Source organism: Chelonia mydas, chromosome 4 (assembly GCF_015237465.2).
Source record: "Chelonia mydas isolate rCheMyd1 chromosome 4, rCheMyd1.pri.v2, whole genome shotgun sequence".
In the NCBI taxonomy this organism is placed as follows: Eukaryota; Metazoa; Chordata; order Testudines; family Cheloniidae; genus Chelonia; species Chelonia mydas.
Window position 1 is genome coordinate 34109765 of NC_057852.1, and position 18776 is coordinate 34128540.

Genomic DNA, 18776 nt, shown 5'->3' on the forward strand with positions numbered 1-18776 from the left:
ATTGCACGTCTTAAACATCGGCACAGTCACCTCGCTGTCATAGTAGTCTATTTGCTGACAGAGAAATCTGTTGATTCAAAGATCATTTCTACGATCAGTTGGAATCTTTAGTATGCACAGTCCCTCCACATGACAATTTCATGATTCTGGGCCACCTAAATGCAGTTACTGGCTCCTGGCAAATTGGGCTTGATCAGGTCATTGGCCATTACAGTTCAGGTACACTCTTGCCGCTTGCTCACCTTCTGCGCCTCTCAGAATCTTTCCATTCTTGGGTCATGGTTCAAGCGGCAATGCATACATCAGATGTCATGGATCTCTCACGATGGCATCACTCAGAAGGAGTTGGACCACATATCGCACGTGACAGGCATCTCTTCGCCTCCTGTAGAGTATATTGTGCTGCAGAATGTGCCACAAAAACAGATCACCACCTAGTGGTTGCCTACATGACATTGACGCTCTGACGAGTGAGTACGCCCTCTGTGATGAGGAAAACGTTTGACATTGATGCACTTCTCTGTGTGCCGGGTTTAGCCAACAGGTTTTGTATCAACATCAGAAATAGATTCTCGGCTCTAGCTGACCTGCCAGATGATGTCGAGGTTGCCTACTCTTTGTTTACCTCCATCCTCCACCAATCTGCCGAGCAGACAATTGGCTATTAGGCGTCTAGCACACTGACCATGGCTATCAAAGGAGGCCTTCCAGACAGTTAAATTGAAGGCCACATCCAGTCAGTGTGGCGATAAGCACACTCATACTCAGCTGAAGTGAAAGTTTAACACCCTGGCATTCTGTGAGCTTGAGGCATATTCTAACCAAGTGGTAGATGATGATGATGATGAATTTGGTTTAGCCAGGGGAGACTTAAAGCTGGCATTCTGCATGATCTGCAACCTTGGCGGTCAAGAGGTAGTTACTATGAAAGGGATCTTGAATGACCGCCAAGGCCATTCATGTAAATTAGATGGCAACATCCTTTCACGCTGGGTGGAACATTATCACAGGGCCCTGAATCGCCCTCCAGCTGCAGCTTGTTCAGAGCTGGACATTTTGACAGCCACTGTGGTTTCAGACCCAGATACTTGTACTGATCACCAACATTGGATGAAGTGTGCCATTTGCTAACTGAAAACGGATGCTCAGCCATTCCCGAGAGCTGCTAAAATGTGCTATTGACTCTGTAGCGGAATCACTTCTGGCCATCTTTCGTTTGATGTGGAGAACTGGAACCTTGCCAACTGCCTGGAAGGACGGTATTGTGATCTCACATTCACTGCGCGGTCCCTTGATCTTATAAAGTAAGAGCTACAGCCCAATCACCTTGTTGTCCATGCCAGGGAAGGTGCTTGTGTATGTTCTGCTGGCCCATTTGGAGCCCCTACTACATTAGAAGCATTGCCCCCAACACTCAGGCTTTACAAGGAACAGGTCCAATTAGACGCCATTTTGGCCCTCTGCTTGTTGTTGGAGATACACCATGAGTTCAAGAAGCCCCTGCATGTAGCATGTCTATCTTAAGGCTTTGTTTGAGTCAGTTGACCAAGTTGTGCTATGGAAGGCTTTAAAGGACGTAGGTGTCCCAAACACTCTGCTGGACTTGATTAGTGAGTTGCATAATGGAACCACTGCCCCTGTACGTTTAGGGAATCAGATGTCGGCACCTTTTGAACCAGTATCTGGTGCCAGACAGGGCTGTGTCTTGGCCCCTGCACTCTTTTGTCGGGCAATGGATTTCATAATACAGTATTCTGTCAGGTCCATAGGCATGAAGATCGGTGATCTCTCACTCTCAGACCTTGACTACGCCGATGACGTTGTTCTTACGCCGATGACGTTGTTCTTACGCCTGTTCTTCTAGTACAGAGCCCCAGCAGGTTTCGTAAGGCACTCCAGCAAATGGAGGAGGAGTCAGCTAAGGTTAGCCTCCATGTTCTGTGGTCAAAGACAAAGCTGCAAAATCTAGGACCGGGTCCACCCATGACTCCCAACTGTCGAAGCAGTCCCCAGCTTTTGCTATTTGGGGTCTGTACTCACCAGTTCATTCCAGCTCTCAAACAGGTTCTCCATCAGATGGGCATCACAGTGTCTGCCAAGGGGCGTTTACAATGAATATGGAATCAACATCATCTCAGCATGACAACCCAGTTCAAGATCTATTCGAGCTGTATTCTTTCCGTACTGTAGGACGGTTGCGAAACAGGACACTATGCCGCTGAGACTGGGCAAAGCTTGGAGGCTTTCCACACAAAATGCCAACATCGTATATTGGGCATAAAGAGGTTTTTAGTAGCATAGCCTCAAGACATGGGTCCCAGAGAGGATTGCTGTGGTCCAGTCACTGTTCAGACACTTGGGGATTTGGTTCAGGTTCTCACCCAAATATGCAGAAGCAGACAAGAGTCAGCCTTGTTCAAGACTGCATTCCTGGTAGTTTTTTTGGAGCTTTTAGATGAGTGAGCTAGTGCTTGGGTCAGTGAAGGATGCTTTGAAATGGGCTTTAGAGTGGAGGAATTTACAGGTGGGAGGTACAATCAATTGTCTTGACCCTGAGGATATTGAAAACTGTTCAGGGGATGAGGTGAGTCCATCATACTACAGGAGGGGAGTGAAGCCAGAATATGCCCACTAGGTGCATTAAGGATTTTAAACTGAGATGAGACTGATTGGAGAGGACCCCCTCTTTATTCTTGGTGATGGAAGGCTCCTCGCAACATACCAGCTTCTTACAGTTTTCAGAAAAGGGCTTTTAGAGTTGACATTACTGGTGCATAATTTGGCCCCCACTCATTCCAGACTTCAATGGCTAGGGCGAGGGCTATTCTGGCAATTGAGCAATGACATTCAAATGCATGTGGGACATATGTGAGACCCTAGGTAGAGAATCTGAACTAATTTTACTGTTTCCAATTTCAGAATCATGCAAATGGACCAAGCAAGCAGTGGTGTGGATCTGTAGGTACAATATTGTATACTGGGTGCACAAGTGGGCTTTCAGCTCATCTGGCAGTTCACATTTGTGTCTAGGTAGGGTTTCAGTCCTGAGCTAATGTGGATGGCAGAGCATGCTATGGGAACAGTTGATGCCCCTTGTACACTCTTTGGCAGCCTAGGAACAGAAACTGGTTGCAGTTATTATTTTCTTCATTGAAAACTATTTGTGAAGGCATAAGAGGGTTCAGTTGATGCTCAGAGTTAAGAGGGATGTGGTGCAGATCCAGGAGTTGTTTCCTGGGGTAACAATTATTTGGTCTGACATGTTGCAATGTAGGACATAGAAGGGGGCCATGAATCCTCCTTGGGCCAATATAATGGGGAGGTATGTGGAAAGGGAGGTGGATAAATTCATTTGTAATCAAGGGAGTTTGATAATTTCTCATTGGGACGTATCTTAGTGACACCTGAATTATTCAGGGAAAATTGAGTACACCTATTTCTCTAATATTAAGGGAGGAATTAGTCAATATCTAGGAACCTGTCAGGGACAGGGTGGGAGGAGGTAGCCAGGCATAAATGTACTCGTTATGTAAAGGATATGGTTCTTGGATAAAATGGATTGGAAAACGATTTGAAGGGAAGCATCACTTAAGAAAGCTGAGTAAAGGGGTATTTGGGGCTCCTAAGTCTGCTACAGTGGGAAGCTTCGCACCCTCTTTTTTTCTGTTTAAGGCTGATACAGCAGGGAAAGGACCTCCCTCCTTTTATAACCCCTTTTATCTCATATGACGGGAGAATGGTGGGGGTCCAGCAACAGGATGGCTGAAACCAGGTTGGGCATTAGGTGGAAATGATTAGGGAAATGCCTGCATTGTGCTACTTTTTGCCAGGTACTTGAAAATATATTAAGTAAATAAAATTGCGGCCTAATTAAACCATATCCACAGACTCCTGTCTTTCTTCTGGCATGGCCAGACAGTGTTCTGGTATTCTCTTTGATTTCTTATTACCTCTTCCATTGGCTCAGTAGCTGCTCTTCAAACTGACCCTGCTGGGTTGTAATAAGTATAATTTAAATACTCCTGATTTGTTCATTTGAGAATCTTTTTAAAGCAGAATGATGTGATGGCTAGCTTGTGTATTTTAATAAAATACATGTTAATATGGCTCACTGTAGAACAGTTAAAACAGTTTGAGTTAGTAATTGAATGTCATTACATATACACATCATTGTATGTATACATGAATGCCAGTGTGTATATGATTTATCTGCAACAATTTTATTGTAATAGAATGTTAAATATGTTTTCATGTTTAATATGTGATATACTAGTCCAGTTTAAATTCGGCACTTCTATTAGCAAACCACAGAACTCTTCAGAATTTTGGAAGTGTCTGAGTTAATTTTTTTAAAGCATAGTAGTCCAATGGGCTGCCAAGAGGAAAACTATGGTAAGTTGCATCTATAAAATCAACAGATGTTCAAAATTTTGAGTAATTGCGTAGTTAAAGTCAAGTCAGTAATTCTGCACACACTAAGTGTCAACTGATCAGTACTTAACATTGCTATACAGCACATCTTTGCACACTATATGTATCTAGTGCCTTGTGTATTGTTTGTATTTGTGTACGGTGCCTATTGTATTAAAAACTGTTGGTTACAGTTTGTAGAATGTTCTGTGGTGATGTTCTTGGGTGCTCAGTGCTTTTGAAAATCAGGCCATGTATGTAGGTGCCTAAATATGGACTTATGAGCCTAGCTTTAGGCCCTCATTTTTGACAGTCTTGACCAAGTCAACCGGCACAGTAGTACTAATACTTATTAAACTGGCATATCTTGTTTAAAATGCATGGTAAGAGTGTGATGGAAAACACGGAAAGGTGGAACATATGTGCGCTTATACGGTGAGGCAATGGTACATTTCATTGCTCTTCTTGCTAAACTGCAAAATACTAAAGAATTTGGAGAATCCTTTTTTAAAAGGGCAAGTTTGCCGAGCAAACTTATTCTTTCTTTGTCCAGAGGAAAAATGTTTCGTTCTTTATAATATTCCTTCCTATATATAAATATATATATTTTCCTTCCTACTAGTTTTCCTTAGGCACTACTAATGCTGAACCAAACTAGTTCACTAAAAAGCTGCTTGTGCTAAACTACTTACAGAGATTATCTAGCTCTCTTAGACTTTAATGAACTTTCATCACTTGCATGTTAGGATGTTCTCTGGAATGCCTGATTTCTCTCACTTTTAATGCAATGATTTGTGACTTTTGTTTCTCATCTTTCTTGTCTGTTTGACTCTTGTGTTTGTGCTTTCCACTTCACAGGCATGCAGTATGGTGGATATGTTAATAATCAAGCTAGCTCTGCACCAGCTCCCTTGTCATCAAGTTCAGATGATGAGGAAGAGGATGAGGAGGATGAGGAAGCAGGTCTGCTTTAGCTTTACACCAGTATATTGCTTTTTTCCTACCCAAGTTTTGTCTTCGTATTTCCACCTCCTTGAATTATTAAAATTAAAAATTTTAATCCCAAAAGTAGTTGCAATTCTTCAGACACCTAGCAAGCTGAGGGAAAATTTCAAACTCTTATACGAATACGGTAGTTAAAAATGGAGTGTAGTAATTGGAAATTGCTCAGTACAATGTTTTTTCCCCTGAGGTAACATGCATCTTCGTATTTTATTGTGTAACGGTTGCACTTTGAGGCTGTTTTAATTTCAGTATTCTAACTTTCAGCAAACTTGTAATGTTCTAATGGAATGTGTCTGGATGTAGAGCTTTTGGATGATGATTGGTTTAGCTCTGTTACAGTTATACATGTAGATGTTTTACCACCTATGATAGTTAAATTTATCAGTTTTTTTTATATTTCTCCATCTAAGTATAGGGAACATTGTAAATACTGCAGTAAAGTAAAATATATTGTCATGTGGTAAATATTATTATTTTTAAGTCAATAACTGTATACAGAACCTGTCCTGTGTTTCTCTAGTACTGTCCAGTATCAGGAAAGACAAGTCTGTTCAGTTTTAGGAGGCAGAGAAAGGAAAACAGTAAAACTCCTGAAGTATTCTCAGTCTAGTGACTTAAGCTCAAGATCATCCTCTCCTTTTCTGATATGCCAGTGACCAGTATGGCATGGCTTTTGGGAGGACAGTCTTTATAAAGAAAAATATAGATCTCTGAGAAAGTGATTGCCATGTTTCTGTTGGCCCACAAGTAGTTCATCTCCACAGTCTATTGCAAAATGTTAGCGCTTCAGTATTCGGCACACTTCTGCCCTTCTCCACTCAACCTTTGTTGTGATATTTCATTTCCTTAAAAAAAAAATATGTAACAGAGTATCGGTTTTGTGCAATTTCATAATGGAGCCTTAATTATGTGTAGTAGAGTATTTGTCCACAGGCACTTACCTGAAAGTATTTAGGGTGGCAGATAAAGTGAGACCAGAGCTGTCTTCCCTTTTTCTTGTGGAGTCTTAATCCTGCTTGTCTTTATGGATTATCTCTCCCCAGACCTTGGTGAATAATTTAGAGAGGTCACGTACTTTGAAAACTGTTTTTCTTATGGCAGTTTGTTTGGGTAGGATTGTTGGGAGTTTCAGGCTTTTCACTGCAAGGATCCATGTTTATTTTTTATCAGAATGGTTTAGTTTCAAAACTAGTTCTATGTTTTCTGATAGTTCCTCAGGTCATGATATTTTTTCAGGTCATTATTTATTTTTCTTGCTCTGCATGAACCCTAGAAGAGAAGTAGATCTACAGCCTTGATGGTGAGGAGAGTGCTAAATATCTTCTTTCAGAGAGCCCTCTTGAGAGAGAAAGATATGTAGCCATTGATTCATCCTACTGGTAGACATATGCAACCTCTTGTATGGTGTACTACTGCGTGTGCTGTTGGTTTTGAGGACTACTAGGAAGTCCTACTGTTAAAAGCTGAAGAGGCTCCATGCTCAATTTAGGCTTATTTCATGAGGACATTCACTGCTTTGGGAGTGGAGAGAATGGTTACTTCTCTGTAACAACGTACAGGAGCCACGTTGGAAGCCTATTTCTATGCTTTTACCAGTCATCGTAGTCTTGACATACTGTTCCTGCAACTGCCTCTTTTGAAAAACACGCTAGTCAGGCTGTTACTCATGAAGGTTTTACTCTGCTGTGAATGCTGTGTAGAAGTTTGTTTTCTGCAGTGATTTAGAAGGATATTTTGAGAATAATTTCTTGCCTTTGGTTTGTTTCCTTGTATCTTACACCAGCTCATGTATCCTGCCCATTGAGTTCAGTTGGAGGATGCTTTTCATAGAAAGTCTTTTGTTCAGTAAGCATTTAACTGAACAGCAAGAAGTGTTCCTGGAGAATTCGCTTAACAAAAAGGCAATGTTTTCCCCTCCTCTTCCAAAGAAAAAGATTGGTCTTACAATCTACCATGTATGTCCCCCCCCCCGCCGTCCCCCCCCCCAAAAAAGAAGCTAATTTTTAGCATTTTGCAGAGGCCAGCATCTGTTTCTGAATGAAATTAAGTTAATCCGTTTAGTCCTTCAGTGTTTTTGAAAATTAAAATTGAATAAAAGCAGAATACAGGTTTGTTGGTGAATGATCTTAAATTAAATCTTTATCCTGCTTAATTTTAAATTAAGTTTATCCCTAGCTTATTTTGTAGATCTGAGGAATATTTTCTGCTAAATTGTTCTTTGTAACAATTGCTCTCTATGTAATCTGATTCTCTAGTTTGTTACATACTTAGAAGTGGTGCTGAAGAAAGGTTGTAAAATATGTATAATTATGTTATTAGCATGATCAGTTTTTTAACCAATAATATTTTTACATTGGTCATTAGATGTTCATTGTAAGTTTTTTGTCTAAATTTAGAAGTTTATTCTCACAAATAGCACTACTTAACTCTAGGCTCACTGCTTCTGTTGACTTCAACGGGAACAGAATTGGCCCCCTCTATCACAGGGGTTCTCAAAATGTGGGTCGTGACCCCTCGGGGTCACAAGGTATTACATGGGGGGGGGTCGCAAGCTGTTAGCCTCCACCCCAAAATTGCATCCAGCATTTATAATGGTGTTAAATATATAAGAAAGTGTTTGTTTTTAATTTATAAGGGGGGTCGCACTCAGAGGCTTGCTATGTGGAATAGGTCACCAGTACAAAAGTTTGAGAACTACTGCTCCATCACTTAAAGCAGAATAATGCCATTAAATCAATGGCAACAAAATGTCACTTTATTTTACTGAGATTAGATATTGCGTGTAGGGCACTTTAATAGTAGGTCTGTTTCTTAGATTTCACTGTATTGAACTGATGAGTCAGAGGTACAAAATAGATAGTTCCTTGTGCAACCAGTATACAAATCTGGTTACAAAAGTGTCTCAAATTCCAGCTGCAGTGATTGCAGAACAAACCACAGAACCTGATGGCAACATTACAGTTCATGGTATCAATGACATTTTGTGTATATTGTACTGATGGTTATCTTGTACACTGGTGTTCGAGTCACTTAGTACATGATACTGGAAGAGTCAGTAATGTGGAGGGAACTCTGTTACTAATATGTAAGGTATACAAAGAAATGAATGCTGTTATAATCCTGATTCAGCAAGATAAGTGACTAAACTTAAGCATGTGAGGATTCCTACTGAAGTCAAATAAATGTGTAAGCACCTTGCTGAATCCGAGCCCAGTCGTAGGTTGGTACCGGTAAAATGCAACATGTCAGAATAATAGTATGGAGTAGTGCAATCAACAAAATATGCCTTGCAATGGGGAAGAAATCTGTAGACCCCTCAGAATTCTCAGTATATCTTGGGACTCTGATGAGTTTTTCAGGGGGTAAGAACAGTACATAAAAGATCTTCAGGGTGATGGAGTCAAATGTTTCTCATAGGATATGAGGAGTCGTATTCTTATTTTCATCATGTTATACTTATTAGTAGAATTGTTAAACAGAGAACCTGAGATTTCTCTCCAACTATAAACCTCTTTCATACTGTATCTTTCTCCCAGAGTTGGCCTGGAGAACTTTTGTAGAAGAAACCAAAAATAATTCAGATTTAATTACATTTTTAGTGTGACACTGGGGGAAAGAAAAAAAAAGTTAACGTTTGTGCTTCCAAGCTGTCATTCATCTCTCAAAGATCCTCACACTGTTCTTTGGAGATATGTACTTTGACTTTATTGTATCCATTAAAATATATATATTTTAATTTCTGCTTCATAGTTATTGATTTTATGCCAGCACTACCTAATTAGAGTGCTACACATTGAGATAGATAGATATATATATTTCATGCTTTAGCCACATTTTTCATAGCAATCAGTTTTTGCTATGCATTCATTAAAGTAAAGCTTTGAAGTGTCTGTGCTTTATTCTGCCATATAGTGTGATCATTACATAGTAAAATTTAATGAGTGACTAGTGCAAATTGATTTGATATCTGATTGATCGTGTGGATTGTTAGAATAAATTTTATGTTTCAGAATAACAGCCGTGTTAGTCTGTATTCGCAAAAAGAAAAGGAGTACTTGTGGCACCTTAGAGACTAACCAGTTTATTTGAGTATAAGCTTTCGTGAGCTACAGCTCACTTCATCGGATGCATACTGTATATATGTATATGCATATTCATACAATATGCATCCGATGAAGTGAGCTGTAGCTCATGAAAGCTTATGCTCAAATAAATTCCTTAGTCTCTAAGGTGCCACAAATAAATTTTATGGAATCCAATTTACAGTTGAATAAATAAGAAATATATTCTACAACTAACCTGTAACATCAGAACATTCACAAAACTTGACCTACCTTAAAATGATTATAGTTGGGTAGTAGTGTCCTCTTAGTATTTTTTATATATATTTAAGTAAAACTCGCTTCCTGGTGCAAAGAACATATATTCATTGAAAAAAATCCTACATCTATACCTACCATATTTTGTTGGGTGTGGAAATAAGCTCCCCTTTTGGCTTTTAATTAGCAGTGGTTAACCAAACTTACAGAAGCTATGCTGCTGAATCACCAAGAATCTTGTTTGCTTCAGCTCCTAGGATTTTTCACCTGATTGGGGGAAAAAAGAGAGAATTTGATAGGGAAAGAAATGTTTTTCAAGCTCATAAGTGCGTATAAGGAAGGTGTTTACTAAGTTCACAAGTTTATTTTTAATTAACACTGTACTTTTTAAAACAATATTTTTTTTTAAAGAGGGAAGTAAAACTTTGTTCCTAAGAGTAACTGATTGTAATGTTGAATTTAAGCCTTGTTTTACACCCTACTTAAAAATTTCATAGAAATAGTTATAATTGAAATGCCGAAGTAATCTTTACAATAGTGGTGTCTCCATGTTACTAGTAATGTTGTCTCCGAGATGCATTTCACTCTGCTCCTGTGCATGGAACACTTTCCCCATTCTAGTTTGCCAAGCCAGCATGCTCTCTCCATTAATGTGTTCCTGAAACCCACTTTGGCTTCACTAGGAAGGAAGGATTGTATGTGCCTTTGTTTTGGCTGAACTCTTACATGAACTATTTTTTTCTTTGTGTTGTATTTTGTGACTTGTAGTTCAGATACCAGATTTCAGAGGCCAAAATTATCTGTTTGTGTTTTTGTTTCTAAGGAGCAGGCACACACAATCTCTCTACTCTCCTGTCCCTTTCTTGTGGCAAATGTATATGAAACTGTACTAACACAAATGCTTTTAAAACATTTTCTTATTTTCATTTAATGTATTACGATCCAGATAATCAGTTAAATAGAGAATAAGTGTGGCACTAGGAAGAATTATGCATCAGTAGTCCAAGAAATTTTTTTAAAGTACTCTTTACTTGACTTCTTTTATTAGTGTGTTTTAGGTATGCCTTTTGGCTGCACCAATTTTCGTCTGTTACAGCTAGGGCAGAGAACTTTTGCAAAAGCTCTACTGAATATTGCTTATTATTTAACAATAAGACAAGCCACTCTTTATTACAACAGCATACAAAAGGAGGGACGTTGGAAAATTTCAGATGCAAAGGTTACTTCAAAATACTCTATCCAGCACTTTCAGCTAAGGCAAAACTCCCTTTGAAGACCATTGAACGTCTTGCATGATATGGGAGTGCTGAATGCTGCCATTGAGGCAGTATAAATAGAAATATTTTAAATTACCTGAACTCCTGTAGATTAAAAAGAATTTAGAAATGGTTGTCTAAAAACCTCTTTTAAATCATTTTAATTTTATTTTTGTCCTTATCCATTTGTTGCTTTTTCCATATTTTCTGAATACCAAATTGGCTACATTTAGGTATGATCTTTGTGTTTTCCAATAGCAATAACTTTGGATTCTTAGTACAATATTTAACAGTTTCTTACCAGAAGCTTAAGAAACAATGTTCTCTGAAGCCCTGTCCTCACAGAAGCTTGCCATTGCTTAAAGCAAATCTTTGTTTTATTTTTGTATTTATTTTTAGCTATTGACAGCTCCTCCACCACTAGCAGTGCCTCTCCTGTTATCAACAATTATGATGCTCTTGAAGGAGGTGGCTACCCAGGTGAGCGCTTTGTTGCATGCTAATTCTGAATTGTTAAGGTATAACAAAACAGAAAAATGTTACTTGTATAATATACAGTTGTTCGTTTTTTTAAAAACATCACCCATTTCCTCTTACTCTAGATTCCCTTTCATGGAATCCCATCATGGATTCCGGCTTATCTTTACTGCCTCCCTTTCAGTCATCAGCAATGAGACATCCATTATATATTAAAATGTGTGATTCCCAATTAAGCTGGCTTGTTGTTTATTACAAAACATTTTTATATAGCACCATAGAGTTGAGTAGCATCTTACTCATGTCAACTTTGAATCTTTCCTGTGGGCATCCCCTGCTTGAGAGAATTTACCTTTTTGCGGGGGGATGAGGGTGCCAGGTTTAAATTTCTCTGCGACCGTCCCCAGATTCTCTGGCCTTGTCAACTTTCCAGGCTTGCACAGGCCAACTCTTGCACCTTAGTGTGGATGTTGCAGGTGACTTGCACTGCCATGCCTCTGCTCCAGGTAGACCTTCTAGCCTGTATTCACCCTGGCGGTAGGTGTATTGTTCCACATGTTAAAGTTGCTGAGATGTGCCGGTTTCAAAACTGCTGTTTTTTCCCCTCTGAGAGCTACTGAAACATCAGTCTATAATCAGTATGCTATGCTTCTGTTTCTTGTCCAGTCTACCTCTCCTTACCACTTTGTAACAAACTATCTGAATTGGGAGGTGCATGCTGCAAATAATTCAGCCTTTTAAAATGGTTGGGCCAAATTCTGTCCTGGCATACACATGCGGGGCTTACGTTGACTTCAACAGAAATCCCATGTACACCCTTGAAGACAGAATTAGCTAAATCTCATCATGGGTGACTAGGAGAGGCTACAGAGCAATAGGTCTTGGTGCAGTTAGCAGGGCGGGGGAGATTTGGGAGCAAGATCAGTCTTGGAGAAAAAATTGTAATTAAGGAGATCTTATATTTTATATTTTTGCAATATATTTACTCTTACCTTTCTATTAAAAAGGGGCAATTATAAAATGACATTATGAAGTTCCAGTTGCTGAGTAGGTGAGGTGCATTTAATTAAATGCAGAGGAGAGTTAGAAGACAAATAGGTTTGAAGTAGTTAGAAGACAGTGCTCCCCAGCGTATTGCCCTGGGTACTGACAGTGAGATGAAACTTTTTTTTTCTGCGGTTTTACGATATCCATTTGATCAATGCAGAGAAATTTTTGAATTGTTTCTTTATAATTAACAAAAGCATTATTCTCATGATCACCTGCTGGTATTTTGCTTCTTATTTTATTTAAATACAATAGACAATTTTAAAAAAACATTTGTTTTCCCTATCCTAGAAACAAATTCTGCGACAAGTAGTCCAGCTCCTACTCCTCAGACATCAAGGACTCCTAAGCCCTTTGGTTACGGATACCCAACTCTTCAACCTGGATATCAGAATGCAGCACCATCTACTTCTGCTATGCAGCCCAGTAATCCAGGGCACCATTCTGGGTTTCAGCAATATCCACAAGTGAGATTTTTAATTGAGAAATTATTTGATGTTTCTTTTCAATCCTTTTGTAAAGCTTATAGTGATGTGCCTTTGACATAGTTCCCAATGGTCTATTTTAAAAATATGAGTACAGTTTTAAATGTGAGAACTGTAAATATCAAGAAAGTCTGAATATTGATGTAGTAGCTCTGAATTCAAAATAATGAATGAGATGGCTACTTGAATTATTGGGGAGAGGACCAACAAATTGCTGTAGCCCATGCAATTACTTTTTAACTTTTAGTTTAAAACAAAAACAGAAAACCCTTTTTAAATTTAATATTTTAAGCTTTTATTAAATTGTTATTTTTGAAGGAGAAAGAAACTGAAGATTTATTAGTTAAACATTCAATAAGGAGGAAGACCAGTAATTTCCCGATATACAATCCAAATTTCCCATTGGTCTGTGTACAGCAGTACTAGATGACAGTCATATCCAAAAGAGAGTACTTCTTCACTTTGGGGAATGCAGATTGGTTAGTATACGCGAAAATTCTTCTAAAGGAAAAGGAAAGTGTAGCTCTGTTTAACCTAATGTTTCCCTTTTTGTGCTTGGTTCATAGTCTTCATCCCTCCATACTTTATTAATAAAAGACAATTGGGCATTCACCTAGAAACTAGGATTAGAGCCAAAGCGATGTTTTTTAAGAGATGGTTTTTTTAAGAGATGTTTTACAGCCTTCTTTGTGATAATACTACAGTTCCTTGACTTCAGACAGTTGTGTAATGAAATTAAAGCATTTTTTAATTTTAAAACAAAAACCTAATCGAATTCGAGTTTTTAAATTGAGAGAGCTTTTACAAATACTTAATTAAAATAATCTTTCTAAATGCTACAGGAACAAGGGAATGCATGATGTAGTCTGAGGTTTACCACGGATTGAAGGGAGAAAATAAAAAGTAGAGCCTGTTTTTCTGGTTTGGAAAAAGAAAAAAGTGAGATCTTTATAAGAGGGGGGAAAATATCAGTTTTCTTGTAATATCTGAGCTGATTCACCTCTAGGTTTCTTTAGACAATGTTGAATAAGAGTGTCTTTAAAATGAGGATTATGCACTTCCTGTAAAATTATCTTTTATGTTGACTTCATGCTGTAGACTGAATGCTATTCAAAGAAGTATACGCTAAGATTCTGGGAAGCGGTTGTCCCCTTGTGTAACCCTTTAAAATTACAATTCTCTTCTCATCAGCAAAGAATTATTAGCTACTGGTATATCTTCCTTAATGGTGATCTGAAAGAATAATGTAATGATTATGTTCATTAAACATGTAGTATAACTGTTTTGCAATGCTCTTACTTTTTTTCAGCAGTATCCTGGTGTGAACCAATTATCATCCACCTTAGGAGGATTAAGTCTACAGCATTCTCAGCAGCCAGAAAGCTTGAGACCAGTAAACCTTACTCAAGATAGGAATATTCTTCCTGTTTCTCCAGTTCTAGCTCCTGTGCCTAATTTGAATTCAGACCTTAAAAAATTAAATTGCAGCCCAGAGTAGGTATACTATTTTCAATTTTGGGTATATTAGACATAGCATTTTTCTGTGACCTTTCATAATTTAGTTAAGAATAATCAAAAAAATTTATAAGGGATGAAATTGACCACAGTATTCTGCTTTCAATGGTCAACCAGTGTAGTCTGTTAAGTCCTCTTCACTTCTGTGTGAACACTGAAGCTGTTTCTATTTACATCTCCTGCCATCAGTGCTTAGCATTATGGCTACCATTCTTAGGTAAATTGGACCTTTTTAGAGTCTACCAATATTGTTGCTTTATGTTTGGGGAAGTCACTGTTGAGTAACTTACGGTATTCCTTTCTACTGGAACAATGTACTGTTCTTATTTCAAGGCCCTGGCATTCTAAAATCAAGAGAACATTTTATAAAGTAGCTATTGACACAATCTTCATGAGGCTTACCAAAATAAGACTAGGCAGCATTCTAGTCCCAACTTTACCACTGATTTGCTTTTGACATTGAGCAAATCACTTAACCTCTATTTGCCTCATTTTACTCATCAATAAAATCTATTTACCATCGTTTGTGGTGGTCACAAAGACAAATTGAGATCAATTGCAAAAGCAGTAACTTATAAAAATCAAAAATACTCAGTTTCTGATTTTTATTTTTTTTTAAAGTGTGGAATTTTCAAAATCACCCAGCATTGGCCTAACTGGTCCTGGTAAAGTCATTGATAGTTTTACCATTGCCATCAGTGGGAGCAAAGTTCAGCCAATGACGAGCACTAAAAAAAATCCTTCACTGTAGGTAACTAGTGATCGGTGTCAACACTGGAAGGTCTGTTATTAAAATATAACCCCATAATCTTAAAGCTGGGCAAAAGCCTAAGGAAAGAGAGATGCTTTACACTGTGCCCTAACAGCCCAACAGAGTTGGTCTCTGGGAGACCAGTGGAAGAAACAAGTTTCAAATCAAACTTCCTTATGGTGAGATGTCTTGGGATTCAAATCAAGAGACTGGAAGGGAAAGGATCCCAACTGATTTCAGCTGCGATGATAACACTTTAGGAGAGAGGCAGTCTTTCAAGTAGCCAGGACCCAGAACCTGAATGACTTTATATTTCAGTCTAAGTATGTTGGCTACAGTAGTGCAATCTTTGGAAATTTTATGTAGTATTGCCTTGCCAGTCACCAGCATGCAGTTTTCGAAGGACGTACCAGGCACACTACAATAATCCATCCATTTGTATGTTAGTAGTAGAGACATTATAATTATTATGATTAAACATTTAAATTGTAGTATTGCATAAAGGCCTCAGCCAAGTTGGGACCCATTGTGCCAGGCACGTGCAAACAAGGAAAATAAGTCTCTGCTCCAAAAAGCTTAGTTGTAATGCTGAAAGAAGCTTTAATCCAGTATGTAAACTTGGATCAACTTGGTGGACTAATGGAAAAGTATTGTTTTGTGAGCAGGAGGGAAATTAGAGTGGGTCATATTCAGTCCCATGCTTGGAGCACTTTGGAGCAGTACTCCTCTTCTGGACTCCTTATGTGTGTCTGGAGCTATTCCCTTTTGGTTACTATATTGAGTGGTATTAATAAGTTTTTAGGGAGTCACATCCATTCCATGTCCATCAGAGAAGAGGATGACTCATAACAGTTCTTTGTGGGAGGGAAACATTAAGATCCTCCTATATTCCTTCTCCCATTAAAATAACTTTTCAACAACTAGCAAGTACAATTTTCCTTTAGTGAGTTCTGAGATCAGAAAATATTTATCATGAATGAAAATACCATCTCAAAGTTTAAATTACTCTGGGTACTAGCCCCCTCTATCTTCCCGCCCCCCACACACAATTGTTTGTTCTTTTTTAAAACTCCGTAATAGCTGCAGTGTGCATTGCCTATTGAAATGCAATACTTTCAGCTTTTTGTTTGGTGCCCTACTTACCCTTGAATATTATTCTTTCTGGAGGAGACTTTTGCTGTTTTAGGCAGTGGTTTCTGTTTGTTTTGAAAATAGGTTTAGCAATATTTAAAATTTCATAACTCTTTGAATTGCAGAGAATATAGTTGCATGCTAATACAACTTATGAGCTCAAGTTTGCTTTGCAAGCTAATTTTGGTATGATTTCCTTCCAGTTCATTTCGATGTACACTGACAAATATTCCACAGACTCAGGCTTTGTTAAACAAAGCTAAACTTCCCTTGGGTTTGCTGCTGCATCCGTTCAGAGACCTAACGGTAAAATTTAAATATTTTTTATTTTGAATATCTTCTTGTAGTGCTTTGTTTTATACTGTATGGTACTTTCTTATCTTGTCTAAGCCTTATTGGGGATTAAATAATAGCAGGCGGTGTGGAACTATTTTCCAGTAGAATTTCTATTCAACTTGTCTGTTCAGGTGTTTGTTCTTTGATTGTTTCAAAATTTTATCTTAAATGTAACAGGATGAACTGATTCAGTTGCTGTAAAATAAATATGGCTGTAAATCTTTCATCCTTTTTTTAAATGAAATGTAGCATCTAATAAGATGAACAAAGTAGTTAGAGAAACTACAAATTACAACAATTAAGGCTTTTTATGTACCTTAGTGTGGTTGGAGTGGTTCAGGGAAAATTGTCTTTTTTGCTTGTTTGTTTTTATTTAAAACTTCATCAGAGGGAACAGCTTACCTTGGTATTTTTTAAATGTCATGTCTTGTGCTCTATGCCTGCATACATTGATTGTTCCTCTTAATTTAATAGCTATTTGAAATTTTGCCTCTTGCAAAAATGTCTTCTGTGTAGACAATGGAAAATGTAACTTCCTACTGACTTGTTAATTTATAAGGTGAACTTGAACTGGGGGAGAGATCTGAAGGATTCCACCCCCTCCAGGAATCTCTTCTCAAAAAGCACAACTGATCAAATTCTGGGGAAACAGGGCAAGAATCAGCTCCTCCTATTTCTCTGGTCATTTTACATTGTTCAGAACTAAGATTTTAGAGTAATTTGCATATCCAAATTGCTTGAGAAAGTGTGCACATCCATTAAGCAACTCTTGTCCTCATTAACTTCGTATGAGAACCTATGGCTCTCTCTGTATCAAGTACTATTGCTTATACATAATAAACCATGAAGCTATACCACTTGGGTATTCGGCTGTCTTGGGTATTCTTTCAGGCGCAAGATCCAACTGCTAGTTCCGTCAATGATCCAAAATGTACAAGTATTCTTGCATAACTTAACTTCAGCTGTGTTGTTTGCTTATCTAGAATTACAATAAAAATGGTTGCATCTGACCCTTGCAGTCATGGTGATCTGTCAGATTCCTTTTATCCAGCTAAATATATTAATGGCCATTATCAGACCACATTCTTCTCTCCAACATTTTGTAGACAAGTGTAACACATGATTTACACTGGTATATGTGAGATAAAATTCTGGTTCAATCAAAATAATACTTTATTATGTCTTTTTATTGTAAAGGGAGAATGTTAGTAAAGGTGTGAATATTGCACTATATATAAATGAGCTAAAAGGACAAAGTGGGAGACAAGATTAACAGAATATTTTGGTTTTATGAAGCTTTCAAAGATTAAGATATTGCACAATCCTGTCCTCTAAAAATTTTACTGGGAACCTTTTTGCTACAGCTTTTCATTGTTTTACTTTTTAGCAATTACCTGTAATAACATCAAGCACCATTGTGAGGTGCAGATCATGTAGGACATATATCAACCCTTTTGTTGCCTTCATTGACCAAAGGAGGTGGAAATGCAACTTATGCTATCGAGTTAATGATGGTAAGTTTCATTACAGAGGTAAGTAGCTGGTTTCTTGCATCTACCTGACGTATTTAAGATGTCTTGCATTTATATCAACAACCGAGATGTCTTTCACCTGGAATATCTGGGATTTTTAATATCTAAATCATTTGTCAAAGGCACCTATATTTTGTCAAAGTGAAGGCTACCATGCAACATGTCAGGAGCCTGAGAGCACCATATCAGATTGGACAACCTGAGCTATATAATTTAAAAGCAATTTTCCCTACTGCCTACTAGCATAATACACAATCAAGTCAGGGTCATAATTAACAACAGTCAAAGATGATGACCAGTTTCATAAATACAGTGCATGTTGAGATGTCATTGTAGGACACTGGAAGCACAGAGTATACATGTACCTTGTTGTTAATAAAATAGACATTCTTGCCTCCAGTTCTTTAACTTTGATATTTAGGTTTCCTTATTTACATACTTATTAAATGTTCATGGTCTAATTGCTGCTTTTTGTAATTAAGCACAAAATCTGTGTATCTGTCAGTGAATAA

The 18776-nt window shown here is 38.0% G+C and overlaps 1 protein-coding gene across 14 annotated transcripts in view; it reads left to right on the plus strand.

Moving 5' to 3' along the window:
* Positions 1–18776, plus strand: part of SEC24B (SEC24 homolog B, COPII coat complex component) — a 90712-nt gene that overhangs the window by 21546 nt on the left and 50390 nt on the right. For 4 of the 14 annotated variants that reach the window (XR_005225107.2, XM_037897039.1, XM_037897036.2 and 1 more), the window contains exons 4-9: positions 5269–5373; positions 11390–11470; positions 12806–12981; positions 14309–14493; positions 16600–16702; positions 18120–18246. Coding sequence is in view for 8 of the 14 variants with exons in the window: in XM_037897039.1 (XP_037752967.1) it covers positions 5269–5373; positions 11390–11470; positions 12806–12981; positions 14309–14493; positions 16600–16702; positions 18120–18246 (777 nt within the window). In the remaining 6 variants the exon portion in view is untranslated. The remainder of the gene's footprint in view (positions 1–5268; positions 5374–11389; positions 11471–12805; positions 12982–14308; positions 14494–16599; positions 16703–18119; positions 18247–18776) is intronic. The other 10 variants (XR_006290364.1, XR_006290363.1, XM_037897040.2 and 7 more) reach the window with 5 other exon arrangements.